This window comes from Neophocaena asiaeorientalis, unplaced genomic scaffold, assembly GCF_003031525.2.
Source record: "Neophocaena asiaeorientalis asiaeorientalis breed wild unplaced genomic scaffold, Neophocaena_asiaeorientalis_V1.1 scaffold220, whole genome shotgun sequence".
Taxonomy (NCBI): Eukaryota; Metazoa; Chordata; class Mammalia; order Artiodactyla; family Phocoenidae; genus Neophocaena; species Neophocaena asiaeorientalis.
In genome coordinates this window covers 2323332-2341791 of record NW_020174042.1, presented here as the reverse complement: position 1 = coordinate 2341791, position 18460 = coordinate 2323332, and the positions used below count along the sequence as shown (strand labels likewise).

The 18460-nt window shown below is 38.8% G+C and overlaps 1 protein-coding gene across 3 annotated transcripts in view; it reads left to right on the top strand.

Annotated features, from left to right (window-relative positions):
- The window catches only part of UBAP2 (ubiquitin associated protein 2), an 86344-nt gene that overhangs the window by 29729 nt on the left and 38155 nt on the right, over positions 1-18460 (top strand). For all 3 annotated transcript variants that reach the window (XM_024753822.1, XM_024753824.1, XM_024753823.1), the window contains exons 6-8: positions 11129-11183; positions 12626-12729; positions 17158-17223. In XM_024753822.1, coding sequence (XP_024609590.1) covers positions 11129-11183; positions 12626-12729; positions 17158-17223 — 225 coding nt within the window. The remainder of the gene's footprint in view (positions 1-11128; positions 11184-12625; positions 12730-17157; positions 17224-18460) is intronic.

Sequence of the window (18460 nt, the reverse complement as noted above, 5' to 3'; positions counted from 1 at the left end):
TTCTCCTTGGGTTTATCCTGCTTGGGACTCTCTGCGCTTCCTGGACTTGGGTGGCTATTTTTTTTTACCATGTTAAGGAAGTTTTCTACTCTAATCTCTTCAAATATTTTCTTGGTCCTGTCTCTCTCTCTTCTCCTTCTGGGACCCCTATAATGCAAATGTTAGTGCGTTTAATGTTGTCTCAGAGGTCTTTTAGGCTGTCTTCATTTTTTTCATTCTTTTTTCTTTATTCTGTTCCGTGGCAGTGAATTCCAGCATTCTATCTCCGAGGTCATGTATCTGTTCTTCTGCCTCAGTTATTCTGTTGTTTCCTTCTAGTGTATTTTTCATTTCAGTTATTTTATTGTTCATCTCTGTTTGTTTGTTCTTTAATTCTTCTAGGTCTCTGTTAAACATTTCTTGCATCTTCTCAATCTTTCCCTCCATTCTTTTTCCAAGGTCCTGGATCATCTTCACTGTCATTGTTCTGAAATCTTTTTCTGGAAGGTTGCCTATCTCCACTTCATTTAGTTGTTTTTCTGGGGTTTTATCTTGTTCCTTCATCTGGTAACAAAGTCCTCTGCCTTTTCATTTTTCTGTCTTTCTGTGAATGTGGTTTTCGTTCCACAGGTTGCAGTATTGTAGTCCTTCTTGCCTCTGGTGGATGAGGCTATCTAAGAGGCTTGTGCAAGCTTCTTCATGGGAGGGACTGGTGTTGGGTAGACCTGGGTGTTGCTCTGGTGGACAGAGCTCAGTAAAATTTTAATCCACTTGTCTGCTGATGTGTGGGGCTGAGTTCCCTCCCTGTTGGTTGTTTGGCCTGAGGTGACACAGCACTGGAGGCTCTGGGAGGGCTCATGCCAAGGAGTATTTCCGAAAACTTCTGCTGCCAGTGTCCTTGTCCTCACAGTGAGCCACAGCCACCCCCTGCCTCTGCAGGAGACCCTCCAACATTAGCAGGTAGGTCTGCTTCAGTCTCCTATGGGGTCACTGCTCCTTCCCCTGGGTCCCAGTGCACACACTACTTTGTGCATGCCCTCCAAGAGTGGAGTCTCTGTTTCCCCCAGTTCTGTCAAAGTCCTGCAATCAAGTCCCGCTAGCCTTCAAAGTTTGATTCTCTAGGAATTCCTCCTCCCATTGCCCGACCCCCAGGTTGGGAAGCCTGACGTGGGGCTTAGAACCTTTAGTCCAGTGGGTGGATATGGTATAAGTGTTCTCCACTTAGTGATTATGGGATTTGATTTTATTATGATTGCGCCCCTCCTACTGTCTCATTGTGGCTTGTCCTTTGTCTTTGGATATGGGGTATCTTTTTTGGTGAGTTGCAGTGTTTTCCTGTTGATGATTGTTCAACAGTTAGTTGGGATTCCAGTGCTCTCGCAAGAGGGAATGAGCACATGTCCTTCCACTCCACCATCTTGAATCAGTCTTGGTCCTTGTTTTTTTTAAATCCACTTTATATATAGTAGTGTATATATGTTAATCACACCCCCCGACCTCTTTTTTTTTGGCGATACACAGGCCTCTCACTGTTGTGGCCTCTCCCGTTGCAAAGCACAGGCTCTGGACGCACAGGCTCAGCGGCCATGGCTCACGGGCCTCGCCGCTCCACGGCGTGTGGGATCTTCCCAGACTGGGACACAAACCCATGTCCTCTGCATCGGCAGGCGGACTCTCAACCACTGCGCCACCAGGGAAGCCCTGCTTTTTAAAGAATTTTTTGATGTGGACCAGTTTTCAAGTCTTTATTGAATTTGTTACACTATTGTTTCTGTTTTATGTTTTGGTTTTTTGGCCGTGAGGCATGTGGGGTCTTAGTTCCCTGACCCGGGATTGAACCCTCACTCCCTGCATTGGAAGGTGTAGTCTTAGCCACTGGACCTTCAGTGGAAGTCCCCTTATGTTTACTTTTTTTTTTTTTAATTTATTTTAATTAATTTATTTTTGACCGCATTGGGTTTTTGTTCCTGCTTGCGGCATTTCTCTAGTTGTGGCCAGCAGGGGCTACTCTTCGTTGCGGTGTGCGGCTTCTCATTGCGGTGGCTTCTCTTGTTGCAGAGCCTGGGCTCTAGGCATGTGGGCTTCAGTAGTTGTGGCATGCAGGCTTAGTAGTTGTGGCTCGCGGGCTCTAGAGCGCAGGCTTAGTAGTTGTGGCGTGTGGGCTTAGTTGCTCTGCGGCATGTGGGATCTTCCTGGACCAGGGCGTGAACCCATGTCCCCTGCATTGGCAGGCGGATTCTTAGCCACTGCGCCACCAGGGAAGCTCCCTTATGTTTACTTTTAAAGAAGGTTGTAAAGTAGTGGGTAAGGGACTCAGATTGACTTTTTTTTTTTTTTGGCTGTGTTGCGTGGCTTGTGGGATCTTAGTTCCTGGACTAGGGATTGAACCCCAAGCCCTGGCAGTGAAGCGCCAAGTCCTAACCAGTGGACTGCCGGGGAATTCCCAGATTGACTGTTTATAAACCCAGTAAGATGTTAAAAAAAATCAGTCCACCCTCTTCCACATATATGTAAACTCTAGTGAGGTGTAATTTTTATATTATTAGCTAATATTTAAACATGTTTAAACAAGCTGTTCAAGAGTAGTGGTCTGTGTCTAGGGATTTCTTAGAATCATTATCCCAAGTTCAACACAGAGCAAGAAGAGAGAAAACATTCAGTACCCACTATGCACAAAAACAGTTATTTTGCTTGGTGAATATTAGTAAAGTACAGTTTGATAATAAGTGAATAGTGGTACAAGACAAATAATTTGTCCCTTTCATAATTAAAGGATGTGTCCTTTGTTTTATGTGTTTAATATGTCCCTTTCCAGAAGTTTGGTTGTAAGTTATTTAATGTCTTAATCTACTCTCTCATGGTGTGTTGAATTAACCTTAAAACTGTTGATTGTACTATCCCTTTCCAGTTATTTGTGATCTGTTGGGTAGTATGCAGATTTTAGAATGCATCCTTAAAAAACAAGTACATGGTTTAAAGTGTGTACTTTAAAAATGATTCTTTGAGGTCTCCATTGCCTTTATTCTTTAATTTTGGCCATACTTGTGGGCAGCTGTTGCTGACTTCACGTTGGCTCTCCCTCAGAACAGTAATCTATGTTCATGATAAAATTAGCTAAAATGTTAAGCTGCTAAAATTTTAATAAATCACCCCTTTCCCCTTTAATTTTTGCCTTATCTACAGTGTTAGCATAAAGAGTATTATGAAACAGCATGGATTTAATATGCTAATGTACATTTTTTTGTAATTTATGTTAAGAATTTGGTAATCTCTGTATTAAATAAAAAATCATATATATAAAATGGGAGTATATTTTACTCCCATTTCATGGAAAGTATAAACTGTAGCAAATGAAATAAAATTAAGTTCCATTTATACACCTAGTTTTTCTGTACCTTTCCCTGAATGTTTTCTCTGTATTGGGAGGAGCAAGAATCAGTGTGACACTTGTAACAGATCATTTTTCTATGATTCATTTAAAGTTGGTGGAAAGGTAGCTTGTGAGTTGTGTGTTTTTGTGAGAAAACAGCCTCTTCAGAAGAGGAGAATAACAGCTGTGCTAGGCTATTGTTAGTGTTCTGGGCTTTGCTTTTTGGAAAGTGAGCCTAGTAGTTGGTGTGAAAACCTTTGGAAATTTATAAATGTTGACTATTCATAGATACTTGGCCATCAAATAATACTGTGCTTTGTGTACAAAATGTGGAATTTAATTGATATTTATAAAGTATCTAATCCTGAGTTTAGATTGAAGACCATGTTAATAATCTGTGAGATTGGGAGTATTTTTTTTTTTTTTTATTGGAGCATGGTCTATTAACAATGTTGTATTAATTTCAGGTATACAGCAAAGTGATTTAGTTATACATATACATGTATGTATTCTTTTTTTTTTTCTTTTTTCTTTTTTGTGGTATGCGGGCCTCTCACCACCGCGGCCTCTCCCGCTGCGGAGCACAGGCTCCAGAGGCGCAGGCTCAGCGGCCGTGGCCCACGGGCCCAGCCTTTCCGCGGCATGTGGGATCCTCCCGGACCAGGGCACCAAACCCGCGTCCCCTGCATCGGCAGGCAGACTCCCAACCACTGCGCCACCAGGGAAGCCCATGTATCTATTTTTTTTCGAATTGTTTTCCCGTTTAGGTTATTACTGCATATGGAGCAAAGTTCCCTGTGCTATACAGTAGATCCTTGTTGGTTATCTCTTTTAAATATAGTAGTGTGTACATGCCAATCTCAAACTCAGATTGGGGGTATTCTTGATAAAGTTCTTCATCATGTGCTGTGTTAGTTAGTAAAAAAAATAATATAATTCTGTGTTCCAGGATGAAACTACTTGGCTTTTGTGTAAGAAGTTACAATATAATCAAGCCACTCAGCTAACTTTTTTTTTTTTTAATTTTTATTTTTGGCTGCATTGGGTCTTCATTGCTGCACGTGGGCTTTCTCTAGTTGCGGCAAATGGGGGCTACTCTTCGTTGTGGTGCACGGGCTTCTCATTGTGGTGGCTTCTCTTGTTGCGGAGCACGGGCTCTAGGCGCGCAGGCTTCAGTAGCTGTGGCACACAGGTGCAGTAGTTGTGGCTCACAGGCTCTAGAGCACAGGCTCAGTAGTTGGGGCACATGGGCTTAGTTGCTCCATGGCATGTGGGATCTTCCTGGACCAGGGCTCAAACCCGTGTCCTCTGCATTGGCAGGTGGATTCTTAACCACTGCGCCACCAGGGAAACTAATTTGTGAATATGGCCTATATAATATAACTGAAAGGTTAATTGTCGAGCACCTACTAGGTGCTGACATTCTAGTTTTAATTCTTGAATTTTCTATAAATGCCTTCTCGGGTCCTGGTACAAAAAGTATTTTACAAAATGCAGTGCTCTAAAATAAGTTGCTGAACAACTAGGTTATTTCCTGTAATTGAATAGTAATATTATTATGCCTCTAAATATGAGTCCATGAAAAAATATCCATGTTTATGACATTGGGGTTACATATCAGTCTTTAACGCAACAACTGATACTTAGGTACCTATTATATTGTTGAAGATACTGCTGTGCCTAAGACATGGTTCCTCACATCCTTAGTGGGGAAGGAGGAGAGACAATCAAGTAAAAGCACTGTTCGACTTACTTAAGAAAATGATTGGTGACGTGATCAACTGCCAATAGGGTTTCCTTTAGAGGACCTAAGGAGGTCTCTGAGGAGATGGGATTTAAAGTGAGGAGGAAGAAAGCCATGTGAAAATCTGGGTAGGAACATTCTGTGTAGAAGGATCAGCTTAGCTAGTGCAAACATGAAGAACAGCTTAGATTTTTCACAGAATAAAATGTATTCACTGGAATATAAAATATACATATAAGTGCTTAGGGTGTGGTTTTAACATTTTACTTTGAAATAAAAAAGCACAGCAGAATTTTGCATAGTGTTTACCCAGAGTCCCCAAGCTTTAATATTTTGCTACATTTGCTATATTTCCTCTCTGTATGTACATATTACTGTTTTTTCTGAAACCCTTGTGTGTTCATTTCAAACATAATGCCATTTTACCCCTTAATATTTTAGTGTGTAACTCTTATGAAAAAATATATTGTCTTAAAGAGCTACCTTAAAATGATAAAATCATGAAATTACCATCGATACAATGTATAGGCCTTATTCAAAAATTTCCAGTTATCCTGCTAATGTTCTTTATAACAAAAAGCAAATATTCTGGTCCAGGATCCAGTCTGGGATCACACACAGTATTTAGTTCCCATGTCTGTGTAGTGTCCTTCAATCTAGAACAGTTTATCAATCTGGAATAGTCTTTCTTTGTCTTTCATGCCCTTGACACTTTGGAAGTATCTCTTTTGTAGAATGTCCTTGATTAGCAAACTGAGAAGTTTCCTCATGATTAGATTCATGTTACCAGTTTTTGGCCGGAATGCCACAGAATGATATAGCTGTACCTCATGTTAGAGGGTACATGATGCAGATTTATCCCATTGCTAGTGATGTTACCTTTGATTACTTAAGGAAAGTGGTTTCTGCTAAGTTTCTCCTTTGTAAAGTTACTCCCTCATTCTTTGTAATTAATACATATTTTGGGGGGGGAGTGCTCTGAGACTGTGTAAATAACTGTTTTCCCATCAGACTTTTATTCACTGGTATTAGAATCCATTAATTCTTTCCTGAAATAATTATTGTGACACATTTATAATCAGACTTACTTGCTAAGGAAAAGCTAATATATGAGATATGAGGATAAGACTCGAAATAAGATCTCTTTCTCACTGAGTCCCTGCGGCATTTGCTGTTGTCATTTGACTCATTTACGCTACTTTGCGATTGGGGAAGACGTATTCCTATCTCTGTGGATAAACCCTGACCCAAGGACAAAGAGGCACAACTTGCCTGAGTCCTAAGTCTCTGAGCCACAAGCCCCAGAGTGCCCTGTTCTCTTTGTGGGCTGAACAGGTCTCTGGGCAGGTGGGCAGATTGTGGTCAACACAGCAACCATCTTTATCATTGAACCAGCCCTGAAAATCTGGGAACTTTTGTCTGTACAAAAAACTTTAGAACTACTCAGTATCTTAAAGATCATGACCGAGAGTGTGCAGTGATAAATTCAAGAGCCCACAGTTTCTGGTGCATTTGGCTGTTATCAAAGCCCTGCTTGGGCTTCCTTGGTGGCGCAGTGGTTGAGAGTCCGCCTGCCGATGTAGGGGACACGGGTTCGTGCCCCGGTCCGGGAAGATCCCACATGCCGCGGAGCGGCTGGGCCCGTGAGCCATGGCCGCTGAGCCTGCGCGTCCGGAGTCTGTACTTCGCAACGGGAGAGGCCACAACAGTGAGAGGCCTGTGTACCGCAAAAAAAAAAAAAACAAAAAAACAGCTTTACTCAAAGCCCTGCTTACAGTCTCCTGGGGTTGAAGGAAAGGGATTGCTTTCTATCTTCTTATTTTTCTTTAGGTTGCACATGTTCAGCCCCAGGGGGGATATCTGTTCTTTAGATTTGCCTTCTCCACTAGAGGTGGTTAGCTCTTCTCTGTGTTTTGGCTTTTTTCAAGGGAAATGGGCAACTTTTCTACTCTGGCTCTCAGTGTAAGACATAAATATTAAACAATTAAAAACTTGAGCAATTATTCAACATAGATGTAGTGCAGAGTCACTAGATAGACCTCTATGAGTAAAGGTTTAGCATTTATCATAACATTGGTTTATTCTTTATGATAATTTACTTTAATGTTGTTTTTCTCAATTATAAGAACCCAGGTCTCTCTTCTGAGATGTTAGGTGAAAACAGCTATTTGTACCAGATAACAGTATAGGAAAATGTATATACACAGATAACAACGTTACTGGTCGTGTAACTAGCCAGGTGAATAGGAAAGAACAATTTTGTTAGCTTGCTAAAATGTACATGAAGATGGATTTGATTTTTTTTTTTTTTTTTTTTTTTTTTTTTTTGCGGTACGCGGGCCTCTCACTGTTGTGGCCTCTCCCGTTGCGGAGCAACAGGCTCCGGACGCGCAGGCTCAGTGGCCATGGCTCACGGGCCCAGCCGCTCCGCGGCATGTGGGATCCTCCCACACCGGGGCACGAACCCGTGTCCCCTGCATCGGCAGGCGGACTCTCAACCACTGCGCCACCAGGGAAGCCCGGATTTGATTTTTTAAAATCTACTTAAGATAGTTGGCTTGTTTGTGTTTCATACTTGGGTGCGGCTACTGCTCTCTGGAGACATGGAGATATTTAGTTGATACTGACTTTTTCCAGGGGACTTGCAGGATTTCTTGAATTTTTGGCCTTAGGATATGTTTTTCTTTTATAAATTCCTTTCTTCTCTTTCATGTACATCTTGCTTTCTGGCTCAAGTATTAGATAATTGTTTAATGATTTTTTAGCAGAATCCTTTTTTAAAAATTGCCCCTATTTTCTTAATACTTAACCACTGTTAAATATTCCTTTTGCCACACAGTTTGCCACTGAATGGGTGCACATGAATGCACTTAATCAAGAGCAGTTGTGTTGTTTCTCTGTTTTCTTCACTGGTAACAGTGTTTATTATCGACCTCTAAAATTTCTTGAGATGTAATTTACATACTGTACAATTCACCCATTTACATTGCATAATTCAGTGGTTTTTAGTATATTTTTAGAATTATGCAGCCATCACCATAATCAATTTCAGAACATTTTCATCACCTCAAAAAGAATATCCCATACCCTTTAAGTATCAATTTCCAATTCCTTCATCCCCCCCCCCCCCGCCACCATCCCAGCAGTAAACAACTGGTAATCTACTTCCTGTGTTTATAGATTCTCCTGTTCTGGACATATGATATGTAAATGGAATTTATCAATATGTGCTCTTTTGTGACTGGCTTCTTTGACCTAGCTTAATGTTTTAAAGATTCATTGATGTTCTACCACATATCAGCACAATGTTGTAGCATGTATAAGTACTTCATTTCTTTTTATAGCCAAATAATATTCCATTGTATGGACATACTAAAGTTTGTTTGCTTTTTTTTTACAGTTAACTGTTTTATGTCCTGTGAATTCGTTTTCTTACATGATGACTCTCCTCCCCCCACCCTACCACCTCTCTTAATTGTAAGGAGTCTTGCCAAAACTTGGTCATTGAAAGCTTTCTTCTTAGAGTTAAGTTTGTTTTTTTTTAAACCCAAGTTTCCAACCTTCTTTTAGACTTACCTGAAGTCTTACCTTTGCCTTTCGACAGTGTTAAAATAGATAGTAGCCACTAATATGCATTATTAGAATTCTTCCACTTTTTAGGACATTTCCCTCTATTCCCCTGTCTCTGGGGATAGGGTAGATTTTTGTTAAGACCGTATCTTTTAATAGTTTAACTTGAACTACTGGATAAGTTAACTGTACATGATTAAATATACATTTAGTTATATTAGCATGGCTAACATATCCCTTGGCAACCACCTTTTTCTGAATTTGAGTACTCTTACATACCTCATATAAGTGGAATCATGAAATATTTGTCCTTTTGTGACTGGCTCGTTTCACTTAGCAAAATGTCCTCAAGGTTCATGCACATTGTAGCATTTGTCAGAATTTCCTTCCGTTTTTTTTTCTTTTTTTATAATTTATTTATTTTATTTTTGACTTCATTGGGTCTTTGTTGCTGTGTGCAGGCTTTTCTCTGGTTGTGGCGAGCGGGGACTACTCTTTGTTGTGGTGTGTGGGCTTCTCATTGTGGTGGCTTCTCTTATTGCGAAGCACGGGCTCTAGGCGCACGGGCTTCAGTAGTTGTGGCATGCGGACTCAGTAGCTGTGGCTCGCAGGCTCAGTAGTTGTGGCGCATGGGCTTAGTTGCTCTGCAGCACGTGGGATCTTCCCGGACCAGGGCTCGAACCCGTGTCCCCTGCATTGACAGGCAGATTGTTAACCACTGTGCCACCAGGGAAACCCCTTCCTTCCTTTTTAAGGCTGAAAAATATTACATTGTATGTATATACCACATTCATTCATCAGTGGACACTTAGGTTGATTCTACCTTTTGGCTATTATGAGTAAGGCTGCTATGAACATGAACATGGGTGTACAAGTAGCTCTTCAAGACCCTATTTTCAAATTCTCTTGGATACATATACCCACAAGTGGAATTGCAGGATCATATAATTCTTTTTTTTTTTCTTAAAAATATTTTTTTAAATTTTATATTGGACTACAGTTGATTTATAATGTTGTGTTAGTTTCAGGTGTACAGCAAAGTGCTTCAGTTATACCTATACATGTATCTATTCTTTTCAAATTCTTTCCCACTTAGGTTATTACAGAATATTGAGCAGAGTTCTCTGTGCTATAAGGATCATATAGTTCTATTTTTAATTTTGGGGGGAATTGCCATAACTGTTTTCCACAGTGGCTACACTATTGTACATTCCCATGAAACAGTGTACAAAGGCTTCAGTTTCTATACATCTTTGCCAACACTTATTTTCTCTTCTCTCTCTCTCTCTTTCTCTGTTTCTCACTCGTAGCCATTGCAATGGGTGCCACATTGCCCTAATGATTAGTGGTGTTGAGAATATTTTCATCTGCTCATTGACCATTTTTATATTATATTTGGAGAGATGTCTATTCAAGTCTCTTGCCATTTTTTAATCTGGTTGTTTGTTTTGTTAGAGAGTTGTAGAATTTCGTTATGTATTCTCAGTGTTACTCCCTTATCAAATGTAGAATGTGTAAATATTCTTTGGGTTTTCTTTTTAGTCTGTTCATGTCTTTTGATACACCAGTTTAAAGTCTAATTTTTTCCTTTTCTTGCCTGAGTCTTTGGTGTCATATCCAAGAAATCATTACCAAATTCAGTGTCATGAAGCTTTTGCTCTATATTTTCTTCTAAGGGTTATATAGTTTTAGCTCTTGTGTTTAGGTCTTTAATCCACAATTTAGGATTCGATTAAGAAAAACTGGAGAGTCACTGAATAGAACTATTTCTTCTTGCTTGCTCGCTCTCTTGTTTGCTGCCCTTTTGGTCATCGGTCAGAATCTTAGTATTAAAAATGGTATGTAATAACACCATCAGGGGCTTCCCTAGTGGTGCAGTGGTTAAGAATCTGCCTGCCAATGCAGGGGACGTGGGTTCGATCCCTGGTCCGGGAAGATCCCACATGTCACAGAGCAGCTAAGCCCATGTGCCACAACTACTGAGCCTGTGCTCTAGAGCCCGCAAGCCACAACTACTGAGCCCGCGTACTGCAACTACTGAAGCCCACACCTAGAGCCCATGCTCTGCAACAAGAGAAGCCACTGCAATGAGAAGCCCACGCACCGCAATGAAGAGTAGCCCCTGCTCGCCACAACTAGAGAAAGCCCACGGCCAGCAATGTAGATCCAATGCAGCCAAAAATAAATTAAATATATATATATATATATAAAATCTGCCCATGTTAAGCTGTTAAATATGACAAGTGTTGTACAAGCAGAATTAAATTCTTTTCTATCCTTTGAGATCAATAACTGTAGATATTTGTGTCATTAGGGACCAGCAGATTGGGTGCACTGGTTGGGAATGTTGGTGCTGTTAGGAACAATGACAGTAATGTTTGGGTAGGTGTGTAAGGGATGAAGTTGGTAGAATTACAGTTGTGTAGGACATAAGTATTATTTTTACACTATATTTTCTTTAAAAGCGTTTGGACGTGGCAGAGGGAGAGGGGCAGGAAGATTCTCAACACAAGGCATGGGGTAAGTCTTAGCCATCCTATTTTTGAAGTAATTACCTTCTGTAGTTTAAAGAGACAATACTGAAAAAGCAAAATAACACAGATAAAATTGTATTGCAGTAGGCCTTAGAGCAGTTTTCTAGCCTTGGCTTTATCGACATTTTGGATTGGATAATAGTTTGTTGAGGTGGTGGGGTTCCCTTTACATTGTAGGATGTTTAGCAACATCCCTGGCCTCTCCCTACTAGATGCCAGTAGCACCCCTCCTCAAGTTGTGACAGTCAAAAATGTCTCCAGACATCGCCAAATGTTCCCTGGGAGGGAGGTGCACAGCCACCCCAGTTGAAAACCATTGCTTAAGAGAGTTATGTTGGTAAATCCAGCAATTATCTTTGAATGGTAAGTAAATGAAATGTTTCTGTTTTGTTTTGTTTTTTATGAAAAGCAATCATTTTTATCTTGAATTGTGAAGGATGAGTATATTGTTATTAAATAGATGGTATAATCAGTTATTTATTCATTATTTCTGGTTCTCTCACTTTTTGCTGTTATCCAAAACATTAGCTCCCCCCCCCCATCTTTATAAAAAGTTTTTAAGCTTCTTATAGAGGCCATAAGTAGATGACAGTCAAGAAAGGAAAAGTCCTTTGTTTCTCCATATCTCCAGGGCAGCACTGTTGGGGGTCACTGCCTTCAGGTGGTGACTCCTGCCATCTCTGTTTTCTGCCTGAGCTCCCTGTGGACAAAGGAAGGATGAAAACACAGGGAGCAAACTGGCCGGAACATATAAACGTATGTGCCCAACCCAGTAGCTTTAAACGATTTTGTGGATTTTGCTGTCTACTTTAAAAAGTACTCTTGTGGTTCTTTTTGTCAGTGACACCCCAATAATGCTGAAAAAAATTTTTTTTAATTCTGTTGTGAAAATTTTAGCAGTGCTATTTAATTTGGCTCTAGTTAGACATCTGAATCATGGGTATTGAGGATTTTAATTTAAAAAGAGGCACTGAACAAAATGTTTTCTTTTTATTTACACCCATCTAAACAAAAAGAATCATATACTTCTACTGTAAAAGGTTCAAACCCAAAATTGGATTCTGACTTTGGAAGAAAAGACCTATTGCCTATTTAAGTCTAGGCTTAGTTGGGAGGGGGTGGGTGGGTTTTTCATTAGAGCCATTACCCTGCCTAGAACGATTATAGGTCTCCACACTTGCTTTAGGATGCAGAGGACAACAACTTAGGGAAGTAGGAGCATCATACAAGAGTGTATGGAAGGTTCTAGGCAACCTCTGCTTTTCAGAAGATCTGCATTCCGATGGCGAGAAGAGTTGGCTATAATTAAATAGGAGAAGGAGGGTGAAGTTTCTTATAGTGGTTCTTAGAAGGGACAGGGCTTGTTTCGGGGAAGATGATGTACAGTTAATTTTGTGATTTGCCTTTATTCTTTATTTCAAACCCAAGGACATTTAACCCTGCGGACTATTCAGATTCTCCATCTATAGATGGGTGTGGGACAAAACCAGTAGGTTGGGAAGCTGCTCAGAATGGTGCAGATGAGGGAACTGGTAAGTGTCTATTCTCACCAGAGATGTATTTTAATTGTTTGAGCTCTTAACGTACAAAGATGACATCAAAGTGTGCTGGTGGAGAAGAATGAAAAACAGGCAGCTGTCCTACCTCTGAGACTACTCTTAGCTGATTCTTACCTCCAAAGTTTCTCACTTATAAATCTCATTGACAATAAAGTATGTGGTTTACCCCTTTTGCACTCTGAAGAAGAGGCTGTAATAAATCTGTGTAAGGCAGTACAAACCCACACTCAAATCTCAGTGTCAGGGATATATAGAATTTCTTAGTGCAAGACTTGAAACAAAGTATTTACCATTCATAATGGTGAACACAAATTTGGCCAGATAAAGAGGTAGATGATGATAGATGGGTTTAGGGCAACAGTTGGTTTTGCAGATTTTTCTGTGTCCTGCAGTTTTAAGATTATTTCTTTACTGAAATTCACAGATAAATACTTGTTAATTGGCTTATTTATTTAATAAAGCTCTTTTGAAGATTTTTTCCTGATAATATATATTAACTGTTGTGATTATATTTATAAAAACATAATTTGACACTTCATGAATTATAACCCAAAATATAAAAGTATAGCTCAATAATTAGCTAAAAAAGACAGTTGCCACCATCACAGAAGCACAGCGAACTAGAAATCAAATATACTATCAAGAGGACCAACGAAAGTTATAAAAATGGTAATTTGAAAAGACTAGTATCAATAGAATTGATAAGTTTATTGTGAGACTTATCAAGGGAAACAAAAGAAACATATAATTCGTTGTAGGAATGAGAAAAGGAATATTGATATTAATTATCTTTATAATCTGTTATAATTAATATTATAGCTATTAAAAATCATCAGAAGATACTTTGTCAATAAATTTTTTGCTAACATTTGCAATTACAGATTAATCTCATTCTTCAAAACAGCTGTAAAAATTTTAAGTCACAATATTGGAAATCAATTCAGTAGACTAGAAAAAGGCTAATGTATCATGGCCATGTTAGGTTTATACTTGATATTCAAGTTTAACATTTAAAAAAATCAGACGACTCCTAGATACATACCCAAGAGAATGGAAGATACAGGTTCACATAAAAGCCAAGTGTCCTTCAGTGGCTGAATGTGTAAGAAAAATTATCCAGATTAGCCAGATACATAGAAACAGAAGTAGACTGGTGGCTGTTGGGGGCTGGGAATGTTTAGGCGAAATGGGGAGTGGCTAGGAACGGGTGCCAGATTTTTTTGGAGCAATGAAAATATTCTGGAATAGGCAGTTGTGATTGTTGTACACCTTGTGAATATACTGAAAACCAATCAGTTCTTTGCCTTAAAAGTGTGGATTTTATGTTATGTGAGTTATATCTCAATAAAAAAAGGATTACTCACCCCTTTAACAGAATAAAGGAGAAACTCCATATCATTTTAATAAGGAAAAGCATTTGACAAAACCCAACATTCATTCCCGATTTCTACAAAAGTCACAGCAGACCTCAAAATTAATAGTGATGTGTAGAATATTTTTCTTTTGTAACAAGATCAAGGGGCTTACTCTCACTACTCTTACCCTCTTACCTTTTTTTTTTTTAAATGCAAAAAATTTAGTTGAACTGAAGAGAAACAGGAGGATTACTCTCATTATTTCTATTCACCCCTGTACCAGAGGTCATAAACACTGAAACAAAGATTGAAAAAGAAAAGAAGGGTTGGAAAGGGAGGAAAAAACCTGTCATTTCTGGCAGTGATATAAAAGAATCTATAGATAAATTAATGAAATTAATTAGGAAGCTTTAAACAGTGCAGATAGTTGACAGGTGATATTTCTATAAACCATCAACAAAGAGAAAATGGAAAAAAAAATTAGTGGCCTCAAAAAATATCAGATGCTTATGAAGAAGTCTAATGATGTGCAAGATAAGACTTCTAAATGAAAATATAAATTACAAAATCTTACAGTAAAATGTAAAATTGAGTGTTTGAAGAAGCATTAATAAACAGAAGGATATACCATTTATAGTAGTACAAAAACATGAAGCACTTAGGTATAAATCTGACAAAATATGTGCAAGATTTATATGTTGAAAATTATGCAACACGATGATAAATATCAAAGATGACCCAAAAAGGGAGCAAGATACTCAGTGTTTATGAATTGGAAGATTCAGTATTATTGACATGTTGTTTCTCCCCAAATTGATATACAGGTTCAGTACAAGTTCATTCAAAATCCTAACAGATTTTTTCTGTGTCAGTAACTTGATTCTAAAATTTTTATGGAAAAGTACAGGTCTGAGCATAGCCCAAACAGTTTTGAAAACTAACAGTGTTCAAAGATTCACACTTCTTGATTTCAAGAAGTTACCCTAAAGGTACAGTAGTCAAGACTGTGGAATTGGCAAAAGCACAGAGACAGATCAATTATATAATAGCAAATCTAGAAATAAACCCACAGATACAATTGGTTTTGGACAAAGGTTCCAAGGCAATTCAATGGTATACATTATACTGTATATAAAAAATAACCACAAGTGGATAATAGCTCTACATGTGAAACCTGAAAGCACAACTTCTAAAGAAAATACAGGGCAAATCTTAGCCACCTTGGATTAAGCAAAAATTTCTTACGTAGGGCATAATAAGCATGAGTCTAAAAGAAAAACATGGTTCTTCAGAAGAGAATAAAGAGAATGAAGGAGCAAGACATAGTTTAGGAGGAAATATTTATTTAAAACCTCTGTTTGAAAAGGGACTTGTATACAGAATGGGTAAAGAATTATCACAACTCGTTGAGAAGAAAACAAACAACCTAGTAAAATGAGCAATTAAAAATGAACAAAAAATGAAAAGTTGTGGAAATGGATGGTGATACTGGTTATATCACGTTGTGAATAACTCAATGCCAGTGAACTGTACACTTAAAAAGGTTAGCATCGGGCTTCCCTGGTGGCGCAGTGGTTGAGAGTCCGCCTGCCGATGCAGGGGACACGGGTTCATGCCCTGGTCTGGGAAGATCCCACATGCTGCAGAGCGGCTAGGCCCATGAGCCATGGCCACTGAGCCTGTGCGTCCAGAGCCTTTGCTCCGCAACAGCAGAGGCCACAACAGTGAGAGGCCCGCGTACCACAAAACAAAAAAAAAAATACCAAAAAAAAAAAAAAAAAAAAGGTTAGCATGGTAAATTTTATTTACCACACAAACATTATTTTACCACAATACAAACTTGACATAGAACGGTATACGCATTCTGTATCTGTGTCAGTTTTTTTGCTATAATATTTTATTGGAATTATGTGAGATGTAATCATAGGGGGAGACTGGGTGAAGGATAACTTCTTGTGAATGTATAATTATTTCAAAATAAAAAGTTAATGAAAAATGAGCAAATGATTTGAACAGATGCTTCACAAAGGAAGATATATGGATGGCAATAAGCACGCAAAAATGTGCTAATCATCATTGGTCATTGGGGAAATACAAATTAAAACCACAGTAGGCTACCACCTTTCATCCATTAAAATAGCTTTAAAAAAAACTGACAGTTCCAAGTGTTAGTGAAGCTGACAGAGTAACTCGAACTCCTACGTTCCTGGTGTGAAAGCATACATATACTGTACAGTCTTACAATCCCAACCCTAAGTTTTTACTGAAGAGGAATGAAAACACCCACACAAAGGCCTGCATGTGATGTTTATAGTGGCTTTATTTATAACCGCCACTGATTTTTAAATCAGATGTTTGAAACAGAATGTTGAATTAGTCCATTAACTGCTATTTTTCTTTTTTCATATTCCTCCATCTCTTCTTCCTTCTCCTTTTGTCTTTATCTCTTCCCTCTCATTCCTCTTATTTTCATTTAGAGTAGCAGAATGTGTTCGATGCAAAATACAGTTAAAAGATGTCATCTGATGGAGTGCTGGCTATTTCTCTAGAGGCCTCACAGAATGGTATTGTCTTGTTGATAACCCAGAGTTCTGAGTCTAGCCCACAGCCTCATAGGCTCAGAAACCTGACTTGACAGGATAATAGTCAAATCCATTCCCTAGAGTCAGAATCAAACATTACCCAAAATAGAAAGACTGAAGGGTAGTCAAAATGCTAATTTATAAATTTACTAAAAACATACCTTTTAAACAGATTGGAATGTTTTCTTTGACAAGTGGGAAGGAAACTTGGTGAACATGGGAATGAGAACAAGCATAATTGATGTAAATTGAATGTTCAAGATCTGTCTGGCTGTTAAGGTTCATAGTTGGATCATAGCAGTCTGTCATAGCATGGATTGCAGTAAGTTTCTTTTTCCTTGGACACATAGCATATACTTAGTTTGATGCTTTCCCTCCTTCGTTTAATTTGCTGACCAATTTCTCTTCTGATGAATACCTTAATTGTGATATGTTAAAACCTTCCATTTTACATTGATCCACAGAACTGGCATCAAATGCTCAAAATGTAGCTCAGAATCTGCCAAACAAAAATTCTTTGGGACTCAAAGGTATGAATTTTTTTTTTAATTTCTTAGTTAAGAATCTGATAAAATGCTTAAAATATCTTCCATTTTTATCAAGGCTAGCTAGTAAAAATTCATCAGATGGATGTTTGTAAACTATATTTCTACAACTGCTTGATAAAGTAATTATCAGCTTTTGATAATGGAAGTGTTTTTCACATTGGCCTTCAAGGTGACACAGATTTTTGCATCACTGCTGTCCTTTTTTCTATAAGGCTGCCTTATATGTCCTTTTGATAGAGGGCTAACATCAAGTTAAATTGAACATAAAGCATACATCTCAAATTTATTGTTTTAAGCTAGAAATAAATTAACGTCATTGAATTTTTCTTGTATGTTTGATGTGAAGGTCTGTAGGTCTACAATGGGGAGCACAGTCTTCCTGTAAAATTTTAATATTCCAAAATAAGATTTTAGGACCTGACTCTGTATTCTTCTGTATCTAATGTCATGTAGTTTTTAGAGTCCGTGTATCTAGGGAGGGTCACTGCAACAGCTTGAACTTGGCTGCTGACACGGGGCTTCCCCTCTGTTGCTTGACATAACACCATACCATGTTGGACTTCTGCTTACAATTTCATACGTTGTCTTCTGCCTGCTTTTAAATGTACTCGGGGCTTTCCTGTTGGCGCAGTGGTTAAGAATCCACCTGTCGGTGCAGGGGACACAGGTTCGAGCCCTGGTCCAGGAAGATCCCACACGTCGCAGGGCAGCTGAGCCTGTGCGCCACAGCTACTGAGCCCATGCTCCCTAGAGCCCTAGAGCTGCAACAAGAGCAGCCACCACAATGAGAAGCCTGCACACTGCAACGAAGAGTAGCCCTGGCTTTCTGCAACTAGAGAAAGCCTGCACGCAGTAATGAAGACCCAATGCAGCCAGAAATAAGTAGAAATAAAATAAGTAAATGTACTCAGCTTCTCGTCCTCTTCTACATGTCTAAGTTTTGCATTTTAATTATTTTCGTAATACTCCTGTCTAAGTGGTAGGCCAGTCTCTTTACATATCATGTATAAGAATGTGTGTTTTAAATTAGTATCACTGAATTATACACTTAAAAAATGATTACCGTATTAAATTTTATAAGTATTTTGCCACAACTTACACATTTTTTGGGGAAAAAAAAGGATGTTCTGAACTTTAGGTTAATTTTAATATTTTATAATTTTTTGTAATGCCTCATCATTGTTTCTCTCCCCTGGAATATCCCTTCTTTTTTTTTTTT